At 37.8% G+C, this 24,491-nt stretch overlaps 1 protein-coding gene and 1 long non-coding RNA gene across 7 annotated transcripts in view; both read right to left on the bottom strand.

The window, feature by feature from the left end:
- SHTN1 (shootin 1) overlaps positions 1–24,491 on the bottom strand; it is a 122,497-nt gene that overhangs the window by 43,198 nt on the left and 54,808 nt on the right. For all 6 annotated transcript variants that reach the window (XR_004028664.1, XM_003254996.4, XM_030806519.1 and 3 more), the window contains exons 7-11: positions 22,759–22,840; positions 18,895–18,989; positions 14,429–14,575; positions 3,837–3,990; positions 1,781–1,880 (exon numbers count right to left, since the gene is read on the bottom strand). Coding sequence is in view for 5 of the 6 variants with exons in the window: in XM_003254996.4 (XP_003255044.2) it covers positions 1,781–1,880; positions 3,837–3,990; positions 14,429–14,575; positions 18,895–18,989; positions 22,759–22,840 (578 nt within the window). In the remaining variant the exon portion in view is untranslated. The remainder of the gene's footprint in view (positions 1–1,780; positions 1,881–3,836; positions 3,991–14,428; positions 14,576–18,894; positions 18,990–22,758; positions 22,841–24,491) is intronic.
- LOC115833236 lies at positions 6,557–14,142 on the bottom strand. The gene is made up of 3 exons (XR_004028665.1): positions 14,133–14,142; positions 6,958–6,962; positions 6,557–6,646 (listed from the first exon to the last, which is right to left on the bottom strand). It is a non-coding gene; the product is annotated as an uncharacterized LOC115833236 (long non-coding RNA).

Here is a 24,491-nt window from a genome sequence, read left to right as displayed (position 1 = left end):
TGTCCTATACTATTTAAATTCATCTTAAAATAAAAATCATATTATTCAATAAAATTGTCTTTAAAGAGCATTATAAAAAGAGTTCACACTTGAGACACAAATAGTCCTGAACATTCATTTCTCAGTGTAACTGTAAAGTGCTCTTTGGGAAAAAAAATTCTACTTAGGTTATACTTTACTTTTAATTCTAGGGGCTCTCAACATTTCTGAGAATAAAAATTAAAGGCCAAAAGCAAGACTGTAATTACTTTTTAATCGTTCTCCCTCTTCATGGACAGAAGTGACCTTTCTTATCAGCTCAAAATCCCAGACCTTAGAGAAAGATCAAAGTGATGAATTTCCAATTTTAAATGTCAAATCCAGAATATCTCCTACAGATTTAGCTACCCGGGAGAGAAAGATTTTAAAATACCTGAAATTCTTTCAATTGACTCTGGGATCGATCACGTGTAAAAATTATTTTGCCTTAACTACTTCAATGGCTTAAAGTAGCTTATGTCATACCCTACTCAGTAAGGAAAACTAATAAGAATCTTTTTAAAAGGCAAAGCCCCATTTTCATAGTCGTGTGGGAGGAACAAGCTACACATTCTATTCAGATGGATCAGCAAAGGTGCAAAGTATGAATAAATGGCCTCTCTGTGTGAAAGGATTAAACAAATCACATGAGTTAATGAAAGGTTAAAAAAACAAAAAAAACAAAACAAAACAAAAAAAAACTAGCGAAAGTTTTTAAATGCCATTTGTTAAAGAATAAACTATACAAAAGCAGCTAACATCATGACATGAGCATGTAAGCTGTCACCATGGCAAGGAGGTTGTCTTATGTAATTCTGGATGGTGGCATGTGGAACCACAAAGAAGGCAAAATTTGACTCTAAATCTCCTAGTGTGTATTGTGCTCAAGTGATGTACATAATGCCATCATGTCACCTTAGGCTTCAGAAAATACGATTTCCTGTCTGTATATGTGACTTCCTGCCACAACAATTTAAACACAATTTATCTTTCTTATGGAAGGTTCCTCTCTTAGCATTACTAGAGGTATAAATATGAGGTTAGGGATAAAAGTAATTAATACTTCTAGTTTAATTACTAGTTTATAACAATTAGTATGTTTACGTTTTCATTTAGTATTTTTATTTTTAAAATAATTGAACAAACCAGAGCTTTTCAAATTGGAATTAGCAAGAGAAAAAAGTAAATACATTCTGGAAAAGCTCAAAATTCCTTGTTCTTACCACTAAAGGAAATCTTAATGTTACTGAATGAAATTTATATACTACAAGAAGGGAATAATATATTGGCTCATTAGGCCATTCTCATGCTGCTAATAAAGATATACCCGAGACTGGGTAATTATAAAGGAAAGAGGTTTAATTGACTCACAGTGGCACATGGCTGGGGAGGCCTCACAATCATGGCAGAAGGCAAGGAGAAGCAAGTCACATCTTACATGGCAGCAGGGAAGAGAGAACTTGTGCAGGAGAACTCCTCTTTATAAAACCATCAGATCTCATGAGATTCGCTATCATGAGAACAGCATGAAAAGACCCACCCTCATGATTCAATTACCTCCCACGACACGTGGGAATTGTGGGAGGACAATTCAAGAGGAGATTTGGGTGGAGACACAATCAAACCATATCACTGGCCTTTAGAAAAATTTCCAAGACAAGCATCAGCTAGTATCTTTCATGCTTTTAATACGACTCCTGTCATGGCACAATCTGATGGGGAAGAACATTTGATGCAGAGCAGTCTTCCTGGATGTGCTTACCGGATAGGATTGGGAGGTGGAGGGGGAAGTGGTGGTGGTGGAGGAGGTGGTGGAGGTACTGAATTCTCAGACTGGTTCACTCGTTTCTGGAGTTCATCAACTGCACAGAGAGCAAGCATTCAGAAGAGAGCTGAAATAAGCAACTAAACATTGTTTATACATGTGAAAAAAAGAACATAACCTTTCTCAAAAGTAAGTTCTTTTTATTAAGGCAAAATTAGAAATTTCAATATGAAATTGCAGACCTTTTTAAACTTTTTACTATCTAGTCTATTGCTAATGCAAGAGAGGACTCCTATCCATCAATATTAAATGTTATCTTTTTGCTGTATATACAGCTTTAGAAAAGAAAAAAATTCAAAACAATGGCTGAAGGGTAGGAAGAAGTGAGTAGGCTGAAGAAATATTTGTTAACAACGAAGTATATAACTCAAACACTACGAAATTGTTAATACTTTAAAAGTGTACAGACCAAGAATTAACTTTAAAGATGACATTTAGTAATGAATTTTAATAGCTGCATACTTCTCTCCCCTGCTTAATTTCCTTCAAAAACTGCAAATACTAGAGTCTTTGATTTTAACCAGATTCAGCTTCCTAAATCTGTAACTCAGAAACTTTTTGCTCTTTTGAAGAGATTTCTGGAAATGCATCGTATTCCTTCAAGTCTTTCATGAAGCAGGCATTTTACTAAGCACCAATGATGTGAAAGTGCCTATGAATGGTGCTACAGGAGACATAACACCTGACTTCAAGGAACTGAACTTAAGTTGATATCACAGATGCTAATACCTATGAGATAATGGGTAAAAGGCGCTGCATACTGTTGGCATTCAGAGGTAGCTCTCCCCATCCATAGCCATTCCACTTTCCCTGACTGAGTGTACCCCCAGGGATCTGTCCATTTGTATTTACCCTCAACACTTAAATAGGCAGTGTGGACTATGCTCTCCAAAACTGAGAATCCTCTGGTCATTTCATGTGCAAGCACCTATCCCTCCAAGGGGAATCTGAGTTCTCTGAAAACAAAAAGCATGGTTTCTTTTCTTCTGTATTTCTTATTGTATCCTAGGATAGGGCTGGGTACACACACAGCAGATACTAAGTATTATTAATAAAAGGCATTCAGATTTGAACCTCATATATTTCCAGTGTCTGCCTCCTCCATTCATAATAAAGATGGCTTTGGCTACAGGCTACTCTGATATTCACTAAAAAGAATGGAATACTTCTTAATTTTGGATCAATTAAAAAATAAATTATAATCAAGTTTCATTGTGGATTAGAAAGCATTGAATGCTTTTAGAAGGAAAAAAGGCCTACGTGGTTCTGCATAGGTTTCAAAATTCTAGTATAAAATTAACCAAGAATCTCTGAAGTGAATATTGAAGCTATTATAAAGGGAATGTACCTGCCTTCTTAAATTACTGACCTTCCAACAGAGACTTACACATATGCCTGTATAGTAATCTAACTCGCACATTCCCATTAAGCCTTCTAGAACTGAATGAATAAATCTTTTGATTTAAGTATCCCCAGGTGTTTCTAAAGATTTTCCATTTAATAGATATATTGTTGCCCAGTTCATTGTTAGGTACAATATAGAAAGTATTATTTCACGTGTATAATTAGACACCAAAGATGAAGGTAGTATGAACACCAAAGATGAAGACAGTATTTTAAAAAAGTTTAATTCTTTCTAAAAATGCACTCTAAGTGAACAAAATAAAGTACATAATGAACATTCATCTCTGAAGCTCTGAAAAATGCTGAAAAGTTGGTCTTCCTATGCTAATGGTATCTCTGTGTCTAAATTCTGTATATGATGTTATAAGGGCTCTAAGTCCAAAAAAGAAGTCTAAATATTTGTGAATTATTTAATACAGCAGCTATTCTACTAAATTGCAATGGTTAGAAATGAATTTAAAAACAAATCTTGGTATTTTTCCACAGCATTCAGTAAATGTTCTAGACTAACTATATGCCAGGTTTTGTACTAGGCATGAGTAATTCAAAGATTAATGGTAAGACATAGTAGCCTACTCAATGCTTTTACCAGAGTGCTTTAAATTTCTGGCTTTCTCTTCAGAATTCTGATATTTCAATTCCAATTCCTTTTTATCTTCTTCTAGAAGCTCCAGTTGCTGTTTGAGGTTGTGTATTTCTTTGTGGAGTGTTTCATTTTCTAGTTGCTCTTCTAATTCTTTGACCTATAAGTTATTTAAAAAAAAAAAAGACTTTTATGGGTGACAGTTTTTCCTTTGTCTAAGAAAAGAAAGGGAAAAGATAAATATTTCCCTTTGACCCTACTTCATAGCAAACAGATTCCAATCCATCTTAACAACCATGCAAATGCTAGATACAATTAACACGCAATCATAAATCAGCTAAAGAGCTGATTTAAAATAAATTTACTGGGGAGTTATGTACCAGACACTTTTTTTTAAGTTTTATTTTGGGTTCGGGGTACGTATGCAGGTTTGTTATATAGGTAAATTGTGTGTCACAGGGGTTTGGTGTACAGGTTGTTTTATCACCGAGGTAAAAAGAATAGTACCTGATAGATACTTTTTCGATCCTCTCTCTCCTCCCACCCTCCACCGTCAAGTAAGCCCCAGTGTCTGTTGTTCCCTTCTTTGTGTCCATGTGTAATCAATGCTTAGGTCCCACTTAGAAGTGAGAACATTTGGTTTTCTATTCCCATGTTAGTTCACTTAGGATTATGGCCTCCAGTTCCATTCATGTTGCTACAAAGGACATTATCTCATTCCTTTTTATGGCTACACAGTATTCCATGGTGTAATATGTACCACATTTTCTTTCTCCAGTCTACCACCAATGGGCACTGAGGTTGACTCCATGACTTTGCTGTTGCATATAGTGCTGTGATGAATATATGTGTGCATGTGTCTTTATGGTAGAATGATTTATATTCCTTTGGGCATATATCCAATAACGGGATTGTTGGGTTGAATGGTATTTCTGTTTTAAGTTCTTTGAGAAATCGCCAAACTGCTTTCCATAATGGCTGAACTAACTTACATTCCCACCAGCAGTGTGTTAAGTGTCCCCCTTCTCTGAAACCTTGCCAATATCTGCTATTTTTTGACTTTTTAGTAATAGCCATTCTGACTGACATGAGATGGTATCTCATTGTGGTTTTGATTTTCATGTCTCTAATGATTAGTGATGTTACGCATTTTTTATATGCTTGTTAGTCACACAGACACTTTAATTTTTAAACATGGATCACTTTTGTACCCATTTTCAAAAGAAAAATTCAGGTAATATTTTAAAAGACCCCTGGGGGACACAAACTTAGTAATAAGTATCAAAAGTCTTCAAAAAAAAAAAAAAAAAAAAAAAAGGAAAGGCTTTTGATTCAGTAAAACCACTTTTAGAAATTATTTTTAAAAATACTCTGAAATATATTCACTGAAGTGGTTTTTTGTTTTTTGTTTTGAGACAGAGTCTCACTCTTTCGGCCAGGCTGGAGTGCAATGGCACGATCTGGACTCACTGCAAACTCTGCCTCCCGGGTTCAAGCAATTCTTGTGCTTCAGCCTCCTGAGTAGCTGCGGCTACAGGCACATGTCACCACACCCAGCTAATTTTTGTATTTTTAGTAGAGACGGGGTTTCACCACGTTGGCCAGGCTGGTTTCAAATTCCTGGCCTTAAGTGATCCACCTGCTTCGGCTTCCCAAGGTGCTGAGATTACAGGCGTGAGCCATCACACCTGGCCTGAAGTGTTTTTTACAATAGCAAAAAGTTGCAAATAACCTAAATGTCCACCAATATTTTTGATTTAATAAATTATGGCATGTTTATTCAATGAAATACTATGCAACTATTTTAAATCACATAGCTTACTATATACTGACATGAGAAGATATATTACCAATGGAAAAAACATCAGGGCATAAAATAGTATGCATGGTATGATTCAATTTAAACAAACTATATTTATAAAGTTATATATTTACAGAAAGTTCAGCTATGCACCAAAATATGGGATACTTGGTTAATCTTCTTTAACTTTTGCTATATTTTAAAAATGTATTATAAGGAGCATATGTTATTTTTATAATTGCAAAAACCATATGCTGTGCTTAAAAGACTGCTGCATCTACAAGGGAACTTACAGACAGCTAAGAAACATTTTAAGCCACATACAGATGGTCCCCAACTTAGGATGGTTCGAGATACAGTTTTTCGACTTTACAATGGTGTGAAAGCGACATGCATTCAATACAAACCATACTTCAAATTCTGGATTTTGATCTTTTCCCAGGCTTGCAATATGTAATAAGATACTCTCTCACAATCCCCTGCAGCGGCAGCCAGCCACAGCTCCCAGTCAGTCACATGATCATGCGAGTAAATAACTGATACTCTAGAGCAGGGGTCCCCAACCCCCGGATCTTGGACTGGTACTGGTCCATGGCCTGTTAGGAACCAGGCTGCATAGAAGGTTAGCAGCAGGCATGAGCAAGCATTACCGCCTGAGCTCCACCTCGTTAGATCAGCAGCGGCAATAGACTCTCACAGGACTGCGAACCCTACTGTGAACTGCATATGTGTGGGATCTAGGTTGGCCGCTCTTTATGAGAATCTAATGCCTGATAATCTGAGGTGGTACAGTTTCATTCCAAAACCATCCCCCACCCTCTTCCCTCCCCAGTCCATGGAAAAATTGTCTTCCATGAAACTGGTCCCTAGGGCCAAAAAGATTGGGGATTGATGCTCTAGAGTATACTGTGTTTCCAGTTGACTCTGCCCAATTGTAGGCTAATGTAAGTGTTCTGAGCACGTTTAAGGTAGGCTAGGCTAAACTATGATATTCAGTAGGTTAGGTATATTATTTCTGATTTACAATATTTTCAACTAGCATGGGTTTATCAGGACATAACCCCATAAGGATCACCTGTACATGAAAGACTGTAAGATAACTGTATATACAGAGAGTATAACAGTTTTAGAAGTAGTGATTGTTATAATTTCATTGATAACTTTACTCTTCAGTACCCAACAAGGTATATATACAACAATTTAGTCCTATACCTCAGCTCAATTCAGTAGGTTCTAGGCATGTATTATTTGCTAAATGATTTAACTGTAAGTAGCTGGACTTTTCAGAACCAAAAGTTAAATTCTAGCACAAACTGAAACAAAAACACATTCTTTTTTTCTCTTTTCTTGAAAAGGTAATTCCTACACATGGTGACAAACGAAAGAATGAAATTCTTTCCCTCCCACCCTATTCTCTAGTTCTCTTTCCCAGGGGACTGTTACCACCTGTCCATCCAGAGGTGCTCTACATATATATCAACATTTCCTTTTTAAAATTATTTTTATTATTTATTTATTTATTATACTTTAAGTTCTGGGATACATGTGCAGAATGTGCAGGTTTGTTACATAGGTATACATGTGCCATGGTGGTTTGCTGCACCCATCAACCTGTCATCTACATTAGGTATTTCTCCTAATGCTATCCCTCCTCTTGCCCCCACCCCCCGACAGGCCCCGGTGTGTGATGTTCCCCTCCCTGTGTCCATGTGTTCTCATTGTTCAACTCCCACTTATAAGTGAGTACATGCAGTGTTTGGTTTTCTGTTCCTGTGTTAGTTTGCTGAAAATGATGGTTTCCAGCTTCATCTGTGTCTCTGCAAAGGACACAAACGCATCCTTTTTTATGGCTGCGTAGTATTCCACGGTGTATATGTGCCGCATTTTCTTTATCCAATCGATCGTCGATGGGCATTTGGGTTGGTTCCAAGTCTTTTCTATTATGAATAGTGCTGCAATAAACATATGTGTGCATGTGTCTTTATAGTAGAATGATTTATAATCCTTTGGGTATATACCTAGTAATGGGATTGCTAGGTTAAATGGTATTTCTGGTTCTAGATCCTTGAGGAATCGCCACACTGTCTTCCACAATGGTTGAACTAATTTATATGCCCACCAACAGTGTAAAAGCATTCCTATTTCTCCACATCTTCTCCAGCATCCGTTGTTTCCTGACTTTTTAATGATTGCCATTCTAACTGGCATAAGATGGTATCTCATTGTGGTTTTGATTTGCATTTCTCTAATGACCAGTGATGATGAACTTTTTTTCCTATGTTTGTTGGCCACATAAACATCTTCTTTTGAGAAGTGTCTGTTCATATACTTTGCCCACTTTTTGATGAGATTGTTTCTTTCTTGTGAATTTGTTTAAGTTCCTTGTAAATTCTGGATATTAGCCCCTTGCCAGAAGGATAGAGTGCAAAAATTTTCTCCCATTCTGTAGATTGCCTGTTCACTCTGATGATAGTTTCTTTTGCTGTGCATAAGTTCTTTAGTTTAATTGATCCCATTTGTCAATTTTGGCTTTTGTTGCCATTGCTTTTGGTGTTTTAGTCATGAAGTCTTTGCCCATGCCTATGTCCTGAATGGTATTGCCTAGATTTTCTCCTAGGGTTTTTATGGTTTTAGGTCTTACATTTAAGTCTTTAATTCACCTTGAGTTAATTTTTGTATAAGGTGTAAGGAAGAGGTCCAGTTTCAGCTTTCCACATACGGCCAGCCCGTTTTCCCAACACCATTTATTAAATAGGGAATCCTTTCTCCATTGCTTGTTTTTGTCAGGTTTGTCAAAGATCAGATGGTTGTAGATGTGTGGCATTATTTCTGGGGGCTCTCCTATGTTCCATTGGTCTATATATCTGTTTTGGTACCAGTACCATGCTGTTTTGGTTACTGTAGCCTTGTAGCATAGTTTGAAGCCAGGCAGTGTGATGACTCCAGCTTTGTTCTTTTTGCTTTGGACTGTCTTGGCAATATGGGCTTTTTTTTCGGTTCCATATGAAATTTAAAGTACGTTTTTCTAATTCTGTGAAGAAAGTCAATGGTAGCTTGATGGGGATAGCATTGAATCCATAAATTACTTTGGGCAGTATAGCCATTTTCACGATATTGATTCTTCCTATCCATGAGTATGGAATGTTTTTCCATTTGTTTGTGTCCTCTCTTATTTCCTTGAGCAGTGGTTTGTAGCTGTCCTTGAAGAGGTCCTTCACAACCCTTGTAGGTTGTATTCCTAGGTATTTTATTCTCTTTGTAGCAATGGTGAATGGGAGTTCACTCATGATTTGGCTATTTGTCTATTATGGATGTATAGGAAGCTTGTGATTTTTGCACACCGATTTTGTATCCTGAGACTTTGCTGAAGTTGCTTATCAGCTTAAGGAGATTTTGGGCTGAAACGATGGGGTTTTCTAAATATACAATCATGTCATCTGCAGAGACAACTTGACTTCCTCTCTTCCTATGTGAATACCCTTTATTTCTTTCCCTTGCCTGATTGCCCTGGCAATAACTTCCAATACTATGTTGAATAGGAGTGGTGAGAGAGGGCATCCTTGTCATGTGCCAGTTTTCAAAGGAAATGCTTCCAGCTTTTGCTCATTCAGTATGACATTGGCATTGGGTTTGTCATAAATAGTTCTTATTATTTTGAGATACGTTCCATCAATACCTAGTTTACTAAGACTAAAATTTAGCATGAAGGGGTGTTGAATTTTATCGAAGGCCTTTTCTGCATCTATTGAGATAATCATGTGGTTTTTGTCATTGGTTCTATTTATATGATGGATTACGTTTATTGATTTGTGTATGTTGAACCAGCCTTGTATCCCAGGGATGAAGCTGACTTGATTGTGGTAGATAAGCTTTTGGATGTGCTGCTGGATTCGGTTTGCCAGTATTTTATTGGGGATTTTCACATTGATGTTCATCAGGGATATTAGCCTGAAATTTTCTTTTTTTGTTGTATTTTTGCCAGGTTTTGGTATCAGGATGATGCTGGCCTCATAAAATGAGTTAGGGAGGAGTTCCTCTTTTTCTATTGCTTGGAATAGTTTTAGAAGGAATGGTACCAGTTCCTCTTGGTACCTCTGGTAGAATTCAGCTGTGAATCCATCTGATCCTGGGCTTTTTTTGGTTGGCAGGCTATTAATTACTTCCTCAATTTCGGAACTTGTTATTGGTCTATTCAGGGATTCAATTTCTTCCTGATTTAGTCTTGGGAGGGTGTATGTGTCCAGCAATTTATCCATTTCTTCTAGATTTTCTAGTTTATTTGTGTACAGGTATTTATAGTATTCTCTGTATTTCTGTGGGATTGGTGGTGATCTCCCCTTTACATTTTTATTGTGTCTATTTGATTCTTCTCTCTTTTCTTCTTTATTAGTTGGGCTAGTGGTCTACCTATTTTGTTAATCTTTTCAAAAAACCAGCTCCTGGATTTATTGATTTTTTCGAAGGGTTTTTCGTGTCTCTATCTCCTTCAGTTCTGCTCTGATCTTAGTTATTTCTTGCCTTCTGCTAGCTTTTGAATTTGTTTGCTCTTGCTTCTCTAATTCTTTTAATTGTGATATTAGGGTGTCGATTTTAGATCTTCCCTGTTTTCTCCTGTGGGCATTTAGTGCTATAAATTTCCCTCTAAACACTGCTTTAGCTGTGTCCCAAAGATTCTGGTATGTTGTATCTCTGTTCTCATTGGTTTCAAAGAACTTATTTATTTCTGCCTTAATTTCATTATTTACTCAGTAGTCATTAAGAAGCAGGTTGTTCAGTTTCCAGGTAGTTGTGCAGTTTTGAGTGAGTTTCTTAATTCTGAGTTCTAATTTGATTGCACTGTGGTCTGAGAGACTTTATGATTTCCATTCTTTTGCATTTGCCAAGGAGTGTTTTACATCCAATTATGTGCTCAATTTTAGAATAAGTACGATGTGGTCCTGAGAAGAATATATATTCTGTTGATTTGGGATGGAGAGGTCTGTAGATGTCTATTAGGTCTGCTTGGTCCAGAGCTGAGTTCAAGTCCTGAATATCCTTGTTAATTTTCTGTCTCGTTGATCTAATATTGACAGTGGGGTGTTAAAAGTCTCCCACTATTACTGTGTGGGAGTCTGTATCTCTTTGTATGTCTCTAAGAACTTGCTTTATGAATCTGGGTGCTCCTGTATTGGGTGCATATATATTTAGGATAGTTGGCTCTTCTTGTTACATTAATACCTTTACCATTGTGTAATGCCCTTCTTTGTCTCTTTTCATCTTTGTTGGCTTAAAGTCTGTTTTATCAGAGAGTAGGATTGCAACCCCTGCTTTTTTTTGCTTTCCAGTTACTTAGTAAATATGCCTCCATCCCTTTATTTTAAGCCTATGTGTCTTTACACGTGAGATGGGTCTCCTGAATACAACACACCGATGGGTCTTGACTCTTTATTCAATTTGCCAGTCTGTGTCTTTTAATTGGGGGCATTTATCCCACTTACATTTAAGGTTAATATTGTTATGTGTGAATTTGATCCTGTCATTATGATGCTAGCTGGTTATTTTGCTATTAGTTTATGCAGTCTCTTCATAGTGTCATTAGTCTTTACAATTTGGTATGTTTTTGCAGTAGCTGGTACCAGTTTTTCCTTTCCATGTTTAGTGCTTCCTTCAGGAACTCTTATAAGGCAGGGCTGGTGGTGACAAAATCTCTCGGCATTTGTTTGTCTGTAAAGGATTTTATTTCTCCTTTGCTTAGGAAGCTTAGTTTGGCTGGATATGAAATTCTAGGTTGAAAATTCTTGTCTTTAAGAATGTTGAATATTGGCCCCCACTCTCTTCTGGCTTGTAGGGTTTCTGTAGACAGATCCACTGTTAGTCTGCTGGGCTTCCCTTTGTGGGTAACCCAACCTTTCTCTCTGGCTGCCCTTAACATTTTTTCCTTCATTTCAACCTTGGTGAATCTGATGATTATGTGTCTTGGGGTTGCTCTTCTCGAGGAGTATCTTTGTGGTGTTCTCTGTGTTTCCTGAATTTGAATGTTGGCCTGTCTTGCTGGGTTGGGGAAGTTCTCCTGGATAATATCCTGAAGAGTGTTTTCCAACTTGGTTCCATTCTCCCCATCACTTTCCAGTACACCAATCAAACGTAGGTTTGGTCTTTTCACATAGTCCCATATTTCTTGGAGGCTTTGTTCATTCCTTTTCAGTCTTTTTTCAGTAATCTTGTCTTCATGCTTTATTTCATTAAGTTGATCTTCAATCTCTGATATCTTGTCTTCTGCTTGATCGATTCGGTTACTGATACTTGTGTACGCTTCACCAAGTTCTCCTGCTGTTTTTTTTCAGTTCCATCAGGTCACTTATGTTCTTCTCTAAACTGGTTTTTCTAGTTAGCAATTCCTCTAACCTTTTATCAAGGTTCTTGGCTTCCTTGAATTGGGTTAGAACATGCTCCTTTAACTCGGAGGAGTTTGTTATTAACCACCTTCTGAAGCCTACTTCTGTCAATTTGTCAAACTCATTCTCTGTCTAGTTTTGTTCCCTTGCTGGTGAGGAGTTGTGATCTTTTGGAGGACAAGAGGCATTCTGGTTTTTGGAATTTTCAGCCTTTTTGCACTAGTTTTTCCTCATCTTTGTGGATTTATCTACCTTTGGTCTTTGATGTTGGTAACCTTTGGATGGGGTTTTTGTGTGGATGTCCTTTTGTTGATGTTGATGTATTCCTTTCTGTTTGTTAAGTTTTCCTTCTAGCAGTCAGGCCCCTCTGCTGCAGGTCTGCTGGAGTTTGCTGGAGGTCCACTGCCGACCCTGCTTGCCTGGTATATCATCAGTGGAGGCTGCAAAACAGCAAAGATTTCTGCCTGTTCCTTTCTCTGGAAGCTTCATCCCAGAAGGGCACCCGCCAGATGCCAGCTGGAGCTCTCCTGTATGAGGTGTCTGTAGACTCCTGCTAGGAGGTGTCTCCCATTCAGGAGGCACGGGGGTCAGGGATCCACTTGAGGAGGCAGTCTGTCCCTTAGCAGAGCTCAAGCGCTGTGCTGGGAAATCTGCTGCTCTCTTGAGAGCTGGCAGGCAGGAACATTTAAGTCTGCTGAAGCTGTGTCCACAGCCGCCTCCTCCCCTAGGTTCTCTGTCCCAGGGAGATGGGAATTTTATCTATAAGCCCCTGACTGGGGCTGCTGCCTCTCTTTCAGAGATGCTCTGCCCAGAGAGGAGGAATCTAGAGAGGCAGTCTAACTACAGCAGCTTGGTGGAGCTGCATTTGGCTCCGCCCAGTCCGAACCTCCTGGTGGCTTTGTTTACACTGTGAGGGGAAACCCGCCTACTCAAGCCTCAGTAATGGCAGACACCCTGCCCTCCACCAAGCTCGAGTGTCCCAGGTTGACCTCAGACTGCTGTGCTGGCAGCGAGAATTTCAAGCCAGTGGATCTTGGCTTGCTGGGCTCCGTGGGGGTGGGATCTGCTGGGTTAGACCACTTGGCTCCCTGGCTTCTGCCCCCTTTCCAGGGGAGTGAATGGGTCTGTATTGCTGGTGTTCCAGGTGCCACTGGAGTATGAAAAAACACTCCTGCAGCTAGTTTGGTGTCTGCCCAAATGGCCACCCAGTTTTGTGCTTGAATCCCAGGGCCCTGGTGGTGTAGGCACCCAAGGGAATCTCCTGGTCTGTGGGTTGCAAAGACCGTGGGAAAAGCGTAGTATCTGGGCTGGAGCACACCGTTCCTCACAGCAGAGTCTCTCATGGCTTCCCTTGGCTAGGAGAGGGAGTTCCCCAACCCCCCGCACTTCCCGGGTGAGGTGACACCCCACCCTGCTTCAGCTCGCCCTTCATGGGCTGCACTCACTGTCTAACCAGTCCCAGTGAGATGAGCCAGGTACCCAATGCAGAAATTACCCGCCTTCTGCGTTGATCTCGCTCGGAACTGCAGACCGGAGCTGTTCCTATTCGGCCATCTTACCAGCTACCATATATTAACATTTCTTATTGAGGCAAAACAAATCAACTCAACCTCACCACCAAGTTTGTAAAAACTTCAGAACTTACAAGGATTAAATATCAATACTGTTGCCACAGAGGCTTTGACAGGTGATAACAAGTAGCAGCTAACAGCCTTTCCTTCCCAAATGAGGTACATTGTAAGTAGTATAAACATTGATGTAATTTTTCTTAAGTGTTCTCTTTAATTTGAAAGTCTTTGTTCCACTTCTTTGCTTCTCCTCTCCCGCATTCTCCTCTCACCTACCACAATGACTATCCTTTCTTCTTGGCACACAGAGGTAGGCTGTGTCAGCTGGAATAGCTCCACTCATCAAATTGAAATAACGACTTAGGAAGTCTTTAAACATACACATTTGTGCAAGTTTACAAAATCAGAAATTTTCTCTAAGCAAACAATTACTACTAATATGGACTGTCATTTTCTTTGAATAAAACCTATGCCCTCCAACAAGTGCTCTGAGATGAATACAGCCTCTTACTGTGTGCAGTCTCCAAAAAATACGTTTCCAAAAATCGAATTTCCAGACTTTGCCTTATCCAAGCTCGTTTTGACTTATACCTCTTTCCCTTGCTTCTTCCGACCCTTTGGACAGTTTAAAGATTATTATAAAGTCTACAATAGCGTGTTACAAATTTCAGTTTCACAACATTAAGTTCATTTAGTTATTTTTTTCTAAAAGGTGGTTGGAAGGACTTAGTAACTAAGGCAAAATATGAAACAGTAAATGACTGGACTGACTCCACTGACGCCCTTCATCTTAAATATATGTGTGTATGCATGTATGTGTGTGTGTACCTAAGACTCCAGAAGAAAATGGGTTACCTTTTGTTGATGCTGAATTCTCTCTTCTTCAAGGAGCTGGGTGAGTTTTGCATTTTCATCTAAAGCTTTCAAAAGCTGCTGATCAGGGACGGAGCTCTGCAGCAGAAGGTGGCTTTGTCTCTTTAGCTTGTTTTGCTCAATGAACATCTGCAAAAGTTTGTTACAAGTATGTATATATCAATCAATCTCACATATCTCCTCAACTGTAACTTCAGCAAAAGAAAAGTACATGGAATTTTTATTAAAACATTAAAGGCAAATTCTGACTTGCATAAGTCTTAGAAGTAGTGATTGGTATGATTTCATTCCTTTTATATAATCTTTAATACCTTTACTCCTGCCCCAACAAGATATTTATACAACAAGCTGATCTTATTCTTCAGTTTTTAATATTTTATTATTGCCTTAAGATACATTAATATTAATAGTAGTAGCTAATATTTCTCAATAACTTACCTCGTGTACTCCACTAAATATTTCATATGCATTATTTTAATCCTTACATCAATCCTGTTAAAGTGCTTCTACTATGAACAGGTAACATTTACTAAACACTATGTGATAGATATGGTGGGAATAATTTTACATTCATTATATCATATAATTCTTAAAACAACACTATCAAGTAGACACTACTGTCATCAATTTTACTGATTAAGGTAACTGAGGCTCAAAGAAGTTAAGCAACTTTCCCAAGAACACACATGGTTAAGTGGTAAGACCAGGACTTAAACCCATATCTGATTTACATGCCCAAGCTCTTAACCATCTGGCTAAGTTCCTCTACTATTTACTATATCTAATGTTTTGTTTTAAACTAATTATTTTCTCCCCAGTGATAAAAGTAGTTAACAGTAGAAGGGTAAAGGGAGAAGGGAGACAGTATACTTTTATTGAGCACTGTATAAAGCAATTTATATGTGTTATTCATCAAATCCTCACAACTTTATATGATTGAAAATAACATTAATTTCTATTCACCTGTTATTTCTTTTCCTTAACACTCTACCCAATTTGGCCAGTGAGTGATTCCAAGTATGAAATGTTTTTGTAAACCCTGAAACCTGGCCTACCAATTTTATAGCAGAGCTTCACCTTTTCAGATTTTTAGCAGCATTTTAAAATTTACATTGTAACTTAACTGAAGACTCTGAACTGTAAAATGATTTGCTACAGCCCTCATGTTAGTTTGTTCAACAACTTCACCCACCATGTAACCAGAAAAAGTCAGCAAATAAAACTCAGGACAAAAATATTTTCCATCAACCTCCATGTGGCAAGACCACAGCTTTAATGATTTATACAATCCTTAAGCTCTTGATCAGTACCGATTTCCACATCAAAGTCAAGTCATGAATACACTATACTAAAACACTAACATTTTCTTCCCAGTATGTCTTCCTATGAGAGGGAAAAAAAAGGTCAGAAGCTTTCCTTCTTTGCCTATGCAGGGATTTATGAAAAGCCTACAAAACTACAACAGGGTTCTTCTGCAGAATTAAAACATATTACAAAGTCAAACAGGTAAATAAACAATTGTATACACATGAAACCCACATTCTTCTTCCATTTGTGTGACAGTGAGAGGTACAGAGACTGCAGTGAGGGAGAGTATGTGCACGTACACTTGGCTGGAGAAGGGTGAGACGCAGCTTCAGCATTCTAAGAAAAAGTAATCAATATTTCATCACAGTATCTTAAGCTTCAGACCAGTGATTTAATTAAAATGAATTGTTATGATTACAGTAATTTTTTTTTTTTTTTTTTTTTTTGAGACGGAGTCTTGCTCTGGCGCCCAGGCTGGAGTGCAGTGGCACAATCTCGGCTCACTGCAACCTCTGCCTCTCAGGTTCAAGTGATTCTCCTGCCTCAGCCTCCCGAGTAGCTGGGACTACAGGCACTCACCACCACGCCTGGCTAATTTTTGTATTTTTAGTAGAGATGGGGTTTCACTATGTTGGCCAGGTTGGTCTTGAACTCCTGGCCTCAAGTGATCCCCCTGCCTCGGCCTCCCAAAATGCTAGGATTACAGACGTGAGCCACCATGCCTGGCCAAAAAATTTAATTATGTTGAAGAAATTTAAAATTTTAATATAGTTATGAAGACAACTGATAGTTTTCTTGTTGAGGGGGATTATGTTTTTGGTTTTGTTTTTTAAATGAACTAGTGGGAGTTAAGAGTGGGGGGTAACTTTCAGTTTTTATTTTATACATTTAGAAAATATTTGTATCTTTGTGCAAAGCACACATACTCCTTTTTAATTAAAAATATAAAGTAAATTAACCTTAAAAATTGATTTCTAAGGCTCTAGACTATAAGCTCCAAGAGGGCAGGGCTCATATTTGCTTTCTTCACCATTGGATTCCCAATGTCAGCACAGTGTCTGGCACAGTAAGATGTTTGCTGCATGCCCTAAGAGGTAAGTAAAATGCAAAACAATGGGACTCCGTTGTTAAACTAAGTTATGTGTCTTTGTGCAGTACTTATCTGTTGAAAACCTGAGAATGTGTAAACTTTGTAAAAAGGAAAATATACTAGTTCCAATCTGGTGCTATTTTTTTAAAAAATGTTTTCTTCTCACTATTGTGTAGATTGAATCTAGACATTGTAAAATTGTTGAGTGCCACTGCAAATATTTATGCTGCCAATAACATAAGTACCATTGCTCTTGCTTTCTTTCTCTCCTCAAACTTCTACCTCCTCATTCTGGGTTAACATGTCAGCATCATTGTTTCCACCAACCATTAAAACTAAAGACCAGGTGAATAGCAGAGTCAATCATTCATTTTTGTCTTCTTACTGCAACCTTGCTTCTTCCAACTGTCTTCTCTGCTACTACATGGCCTTCAAGTTTTTCTTTGAGCTGCTTTGTATTCTAACATCATTGTGCAAACAACAGATGGAAAACTGAACATGTCTTGAAATGAGACCTGCTATTCAGGTCAAAATCAGCCGACCTTTCCAGTTTTGCAACAAAGCCATCTTGACATTATCCCTGCTTCCCCTCCCCCTCCACTGTTTATTTCATTGCATTATTTATATTGCTGCAACGTTTTCCAGAGGGCTCTGACACACTTCAGTTCTTTTTTCTTTCTTCCAAGTAATAAGAGAAAAATATTTACTCACCTTCATTAAATTCTCTAAATAAAACGAATCATAATATTTCAAATCAGATCTACTTGGCCTAAACCTTTGGTAGAGTTCATTGCCAGCACAGCTACGCTCAAGCACAGAAAGACCTCCACAAAACCATCATTGGATTTACAGATGTCATTCCCCTAATGCCAGGCTTTGTCTTCCTTCTCTGCCTTGGATACCTCTACCTAGGACTGTTTTACATTTCCTGAGCTATTTCCCTTCAACCCACAGTATGCACACAAATTCAAACTACACCTACAGGATGGAGATGTCATTGCAGACCAGCTTTTGAGTTTAGCCGACTGGTGAACTCCTCATGCCCCTGGAACCCAGCCCCAAGGCCATGGAAGACCCAATGACTGCATGTCAACAGGTAAGCTGGAACAAGAGATGCTCAAAGCTGATCTCTAACATGAGAAGAAGATCAGTAGGCTGGTGAAACGCTGAGATAATGAATGTACTACATGGCAGTGTTCCACAGCCAGTGGAAGACTTTCCTGGCATAATGACAGCACTGCACAACGGCTAAAGAGAAATACTGATACCATAATACTATTATCTGAGATGGTATATGAGATACATCCCAGATTTTAAGCCTATTTGAAATGTACAGGCATCTTGTACCCAAGTTGGACTTTCCATCACAAGTCATGGGTTATCTCCAAATGCGATTCCTTTCCCTTACATAGCATTTTATAGTTTATACAACATTTTTTTAAAATTTTGCCATTAAAATCCACTTGGTCAGGTCTGTATTATTGTCCATTTTACAGATGGTAAAAGTGAAGCCCTGAGAGGCTGAAGAATTGCTCAGAGGTCATACAACTAGTAACTGACATGGCCAAGATTTGAGCCCAGATGTTTTGACAATGAACTTGATACTATTCTATATCTGCCTCCCTAAACCAGCAGATCCTTAATTCAAACTGGTAAGTTCTTATTCAACCTCAAGAATTTGTCTGATATGTCATCTGCAAGGTCCCTTACAAAATAAAAATTCAAAAGGTTTTTACGGCTGAGCACGGTGGCTCACGCCTGTAATCTCCTAGCACTTTGGGAGGCCAAGGCGAGCAGATCACGAGATCAGGAGATCAAGACCATCCTGGCCAATATGGTGAAACCCCATCTCTACTAAAAATACAAAAATCAGCTGAGCACGGTGGCATGTGCCTGTAATCCCAGCTACTCGGGAGGCTGAGGCACAAGAATCGCTTGAATCAGGGAGTCGGAGGTTGCAGTGAGCCGAGACTGCGCCACCGCACTCCAGCCTGGTGACAGAGCGAGACTCTGTCTCAAGAAAAAAATAAGATTTTTACAAGATACCCACCTCTTGTGCAAATGACTCTGCTTTCTTTCGAAGGTCCTTCTCCAGCTCCAGGTTTACTTGCATCTCCTCATACTCTTCTACAGCTAACATGGACACTTAAGAAGATAAAGGAAAAAAAACCCAGACAATAAGTCACACAAATAATCAGGAATATGGATGAAAAACAATGTTGAAAAGATTCTTCATACTAGCATACAGGTACCCTCATGCATTCCTGGTTGGCATATAAACTGATAAAACCTTTTTGGAGAGCAACTTGGCAACGTGAATCAAAAATCTAAAACTATTCAGACACTTTGAATAATCCCACTTCTAGGAATGCATATGCTAAGATTGTAACACATGAGCATATACAGACATTTGGTTGCAAGGATGCTCTCTACCTCATTGCTGATAAAAGTGAAATGACATAATATTCTAACACTGAAGAATGAGTAAATTGTAGTACAAGAAATATTATTCTGCCATCAAAATTATATTGTGGAAGCATACTTAGTAAATGGAAAGACATCTGTGATGTATTTTTAAAAATAGATTGCAAAAATTAGTGCAAAGTGAATTCATTTTTGTTCTTTAAAAGCCACAGATAAAGCATGTCAACAGCCATTTCACAGAATAGAAAATATACAAAAGGCCAATGAACATGTGGAAAGATGCTCATCTTCATTAGGAATTAGGGAAATGGAGAGTAAAAGCACTTCTTACACCCACCCAAGAGGCAACTGGTAAAAATTTTAAAGCATGGTCTTATTAAATTTGGTACGCAGTGAAAAAAAAAATTGAAGATAAAATTTTACATTTGGCATGTGTCTTAGAGAAACTCTTGGACATGTGCCCCCGATGACACGTCTAACATTTTTTATAACAGCATGACTCAGAATAGCAGAAATATGGAAACAGCCCAAAGTCTACCAATAGGATACTACTTAAAATAATTTTAGTGTAGTCATCTAATGGAATAGTATATAGCAGCAAAAACAAAATAACACAGTTATGCCTGTCCACATGCATGAATCTCACAAACACAAACAGTTGCAGAAGGTTACAGGAAAAATGATTCCATTTATATAGAGTTCAAAATTATGCAAAATTACACAATGTTGTTTAGGGATATATACACATTTGGCAAAACTACAAATAAAAGGAAATAATAAAAATTCAAGGGAGGGGTAAGAGTAGAGAGGGATGTTCATGGGTTTGTAAGGTACCAGCAAGTATAAAGAGATTCCTTTTACTGGTATTTCCTCTGTCTTCCATATATATAACATATTTAACAAAAAATTTAATATATATATATATAGAGAGAGAGAGAGGTTTTTTTAAAATTGGAAGAATATACACTAAAATGTTACTAGTGCTTATCTCTGGATTGTAAAGGTTGAGATTTTTTTCTTTCCTTACATGAATCTAAATTTTCCACCAAAAAAAGTATACTACCTGAATATATACATTTTTATGTATAAAAATATATGTATTATATATAATATTAAAGTAAATAAATGTATAAATTATGTCTATGTATATACATATGTATAAAATGTAAATATTTTATATAAAAATATATAATATATAAAAATAGTTTATATATATGATATAAAATAATTTTTATATATAATAGATATAAAATAATTTATATATATAATATATATATGTTTTATTTATTTATTTATTTTTTGAGAGATGGAGTCTCACTATGTCTGTCACCCAGGCTGGAATGCAGTGGTGCAATCTTGGTTCACTGCAACCTCCACCTCCTAGGTTCAAGTGATTCTCCTGCCTCAGCCTCCTGAGTAGCTGGGATTACAGACAGGTGCATGCCACCATATCTGGCTAATTTTTGTATTTCAGTAGAGATGAGGTTTTACTATGTTGGCCAGGCTGGTCTCAAACTCCTGATCTCAAGTAATCCGCCTGCCTCCGCCTCCAAAAGTGCTGGGATTACAGGTGTAAGCCACTGCGCCTGGACATATAAGTTATTTTTAAGTGTTCTCCATATTTACAAAGGGCAGAAACAGCCTTAGATGCATTCAGAACCAAAGAATCAGAGCTTTGTACCAAGGAGTTACTGCAAGACTGAAAGCTTCAAAAGGTCCTGTCAAATAAAAGTAATATAAATTCTTTGCTATTTTCAACATTCAGTGGCCTATTTTGTTAAATAGTGATAATGACAGGACAGAGGGTGTGATGACACCATTAGATATTAGGCACAAGCTGGGCAGACAGCACACTGTCCATCCACTTCTGGTGAGTCACCTCCACCCTGAGCTGAGTCATACCAACAAAATCTTTCAAAAGGCTCTCTTAACAGCTGCCTTCACACACTGTTCCACGAGGGCACTTCAATCCTAACTGGCTAAGGACTGGTTTGCTGTGTAATGACATAGAATTTCAAACTCTGTACTCTGTAAATCTACAGCCTCTTCAGATGAAAGACTAGTAAGTAAAGCAATAAGAGTGGTGATTTTTGGTGTGAATTATAGGTCCCTGAGAGCTAAATGATTTTCAAGCCTATTTAAACAAGAAATTTCACGAAGAAAACAAAGAACACTATGACTATCTGAAGCCCTGGCAAGATAATTGACTCTCTTTTCTATGTCCAGAACACTATAATAAAAAGGGAATTTTCACGTGTCCTGGACCTTCTGACTTGGAATCTGAAAGAAATCAGGTTGGTCCTAGTCAGGTATTTATTTATATAATTTCTCTCTCTTCCTAGACAGGGGGCTCTCTGAAGGCAAGATCTACATGATTAATCCTTGCAGAAGGCTTTTCCTAGCACAGTGAATCAAGACTGAAAATTCTACACCATTTCTATCTTTAAATACAGAAAGACTTGAAGAAATGTTACAATCCAGCATATTGCCCACATTTAACTACAAGGTCCTTTATTAACAAAAAAAAAATCCCAGTTGATGAATGACAAAAAGATTTACAGCTACCACCAATAACAATAGGGAAGGCCCTGGGTAGCAAAGGTTTCCTGTTAGTGTTGCAGCTTCTAAACAAGGGAAGAGAGTGACTGAGGGAAAAAGAGAGAACAGAAAGTATATTAAGTTCTTCCTACCACTCCCAGAATTACTTTTGCAGACCCACACTTTGGCATCACTTCCTTGTCTTAAACTGGGAGATACATGAAACAGCCCCCCTGAGAGCTGATGCTGTGTTTTATAACTAGGTGGATAAAGTCACTGTTGACCAAAGTACACAAAGTTTTCTCTGGATATAGCCACTGGAGACATTTCCCTCTCACCAGGAGAGCAGGTCTGCTTTTCCTGATGATTAGGTTCATTTTCATGTGATTCATTTAAATGATCATCAATCTCTTATTGCACTGACTGTCAGACAGCTCAGAACCAGATTTCAAACATACAGGCAGGAAATGTGCAAGACCTCAGAACAAGTATGCACTTTGTATATCAATGTAACTCTTACTTTCCTTTGTCCTATTTTCCACATCCTCTTAATTTAAAATTTCATCACATAATGTTACACGTTTCATGTAGACAGCCTAACCTCTTCTGGATTGAGATTTACTAAATAACCTACCAAATATATAAATGCTGAAGAGAGAGCTAAAATGGCCATGATCCCTGGATATATGTAAGACAGAAGTAGTATTTCGGTTTGAAGTTTCAAAATGAGTAGGTTCCTTGTTCCTCAAGTGAAATCACTTTTAGATGTCCCCAGACTCTAAGTTGGGTAATAAAACAATAGGAATGGGAGAGACACAATGCTAGAAAATCACAATATAGGAGAAGATTTTATTTACAGTCATACTTAGGCACAGGTGTAAAATGACACACAATATATGCAAACAGAACAAACCGCATATGTATTTGAGAAAAAAAGACTGGACAGACTTACCTCTATTGCATTTTTCTAAGACTTTTCTCTGTTCGAGAACTTCTGAATTTAAAACAGCCTTTTCTTGTTTAACTTTATTTACCTAAAAATGTGAAATTTTGAGGGGAGAAAACATCAAAAATTGTAAAACAGGACATATGGCAATGTGTGATACTCAATTGCTGTTCCACTTTCAACATGAAGTTACAATTTAAAGCAGACATTGGTTTCAATGTGTTAAGACTTTTTATTAAAGCTCTTCTTTGCTTCAAGGATAGCTATTTAAGTTAGGATGTATACCTGGTACAGAACTTATTTGTATATTCCAGTTGGCATTGGCACCTAAGCATGACAGTATGCTAGCCATCCAATGTAAATGATACATATTTTTTTAATTTAAAAGAAAAAGAATATAGAGATGGGGTCTCCTATGTTGCCTAGGCTGGTCTTGAACTCCTGGGCTCAAGCAATCCTCCTGCTTCAGCCTCCCGAAGTGCTGGGATTACAGGTGTGAGCCACCATACCCAGCCATGATTCATATTTTAATGCAAAAATCCAACTAAAGATCACCCAGAAAATACAAGAATCATTTAGTCAAGATCTGATACTCAATTTTGGTATTCATTTTAAATGTTGATTAGCATTAGGAGATATACCTAATGTAAATGACGAGTTAATGGGTGCAGCACACCAACATGGCACATGTATACATATGTAACAAACCTGCACATTGTGCACATGTACCCTAGGACTTAAAGTATAATAATTTAAAAAAATAAAAAATAAATAAATAAATAAATGTTGATTATTTTTGACTTAAGTAAGACGAACATGAACTTTTAAAATAAGACTTTGAACTTTGATGACTCTTGGCTTAAATAAAATACATATAAATACTCCCACAAAAATTTAAATTTCTGAAATAACTTTTGATGTCTATCAACGAAAGAGAATACTATAGAAAAGTTTTTTTTTTTTTTAAAAAAAAGAACATAAAGTAAAGCTACATATATCAAGGTAGAAGATAAATCTCAAATACATTGAATTTAGAAAGCAGGCATGTTTATAATATTTAAAAACACTCAAATGCATTGTAGTGAACATGTAAATATATGCACTGACATGATAAACACCAAGTTCAGAATAATGGTTGTTTAGGGAAACTGGGCAGGGAGCAAGGAGTATGCAACTAGAAAGTTACACCAGGGCTTTCATCACTATGCTAATATTCTGTGAATTAAGTTGGGTAGCAGGTATATGGATGTTCATTAAAAATAATTTTTTTAGAGACAGGGTCTCAGTTTGTCACTCAGGCTGGAGGGTGGTAGTACAATCATAGCTCAGTGCAGCCTCGAACTCCTGGGCTCAAGCAATCCTCCCACCTCAGCCCTCTGAGTAGCTGGGACTACAGGCATATGCCACCATGCCTGGCTAATATTTTTTAAAATTTTTTTGAGAGACGAGGTCATGCTAGGAGGTCTTGCTGGTCTCCAACTCCTGGGCTCAAGTGATCCTCCTGCCTCGGCCTCCCAAAGTGCTAGGATTACAGGCGTGAGCCACTGAACTCAGCCCCATTATTTTGTTCATTATGCCTTTTCAGATGTCTGAAATAGCCAAAATAAAAATAATTGTTGAATTGTCTTCCAATAACACCTCTAAGTGGGAAGGGAGAGAATCATCAGTAAATAATCACTAATGAGGAACAGAGCACACCAAGAAACAAAGATAATGGTCCTGAAAGTGGCTCTGAATCC

This window comes from Nomascus leucogenys, chromosome 3 (assembly GCF_006542625.1).
Source record: "Nomascus leucogenys isolate Asia chromosome 3, Asia_NLE_v1, whole genome shotgun sequence".
In the NCBI taxonomy this organism is placed as follows: domain Eukaryota; kingdom Metazoa; phylum Chordata; class Mammalia; order Primates; family Hylobatidae; genus Nomascus; species Nomascus leucogenys.
This window is presented reverse-complemented; position numbering and strand designations above follow the sequence as displayed.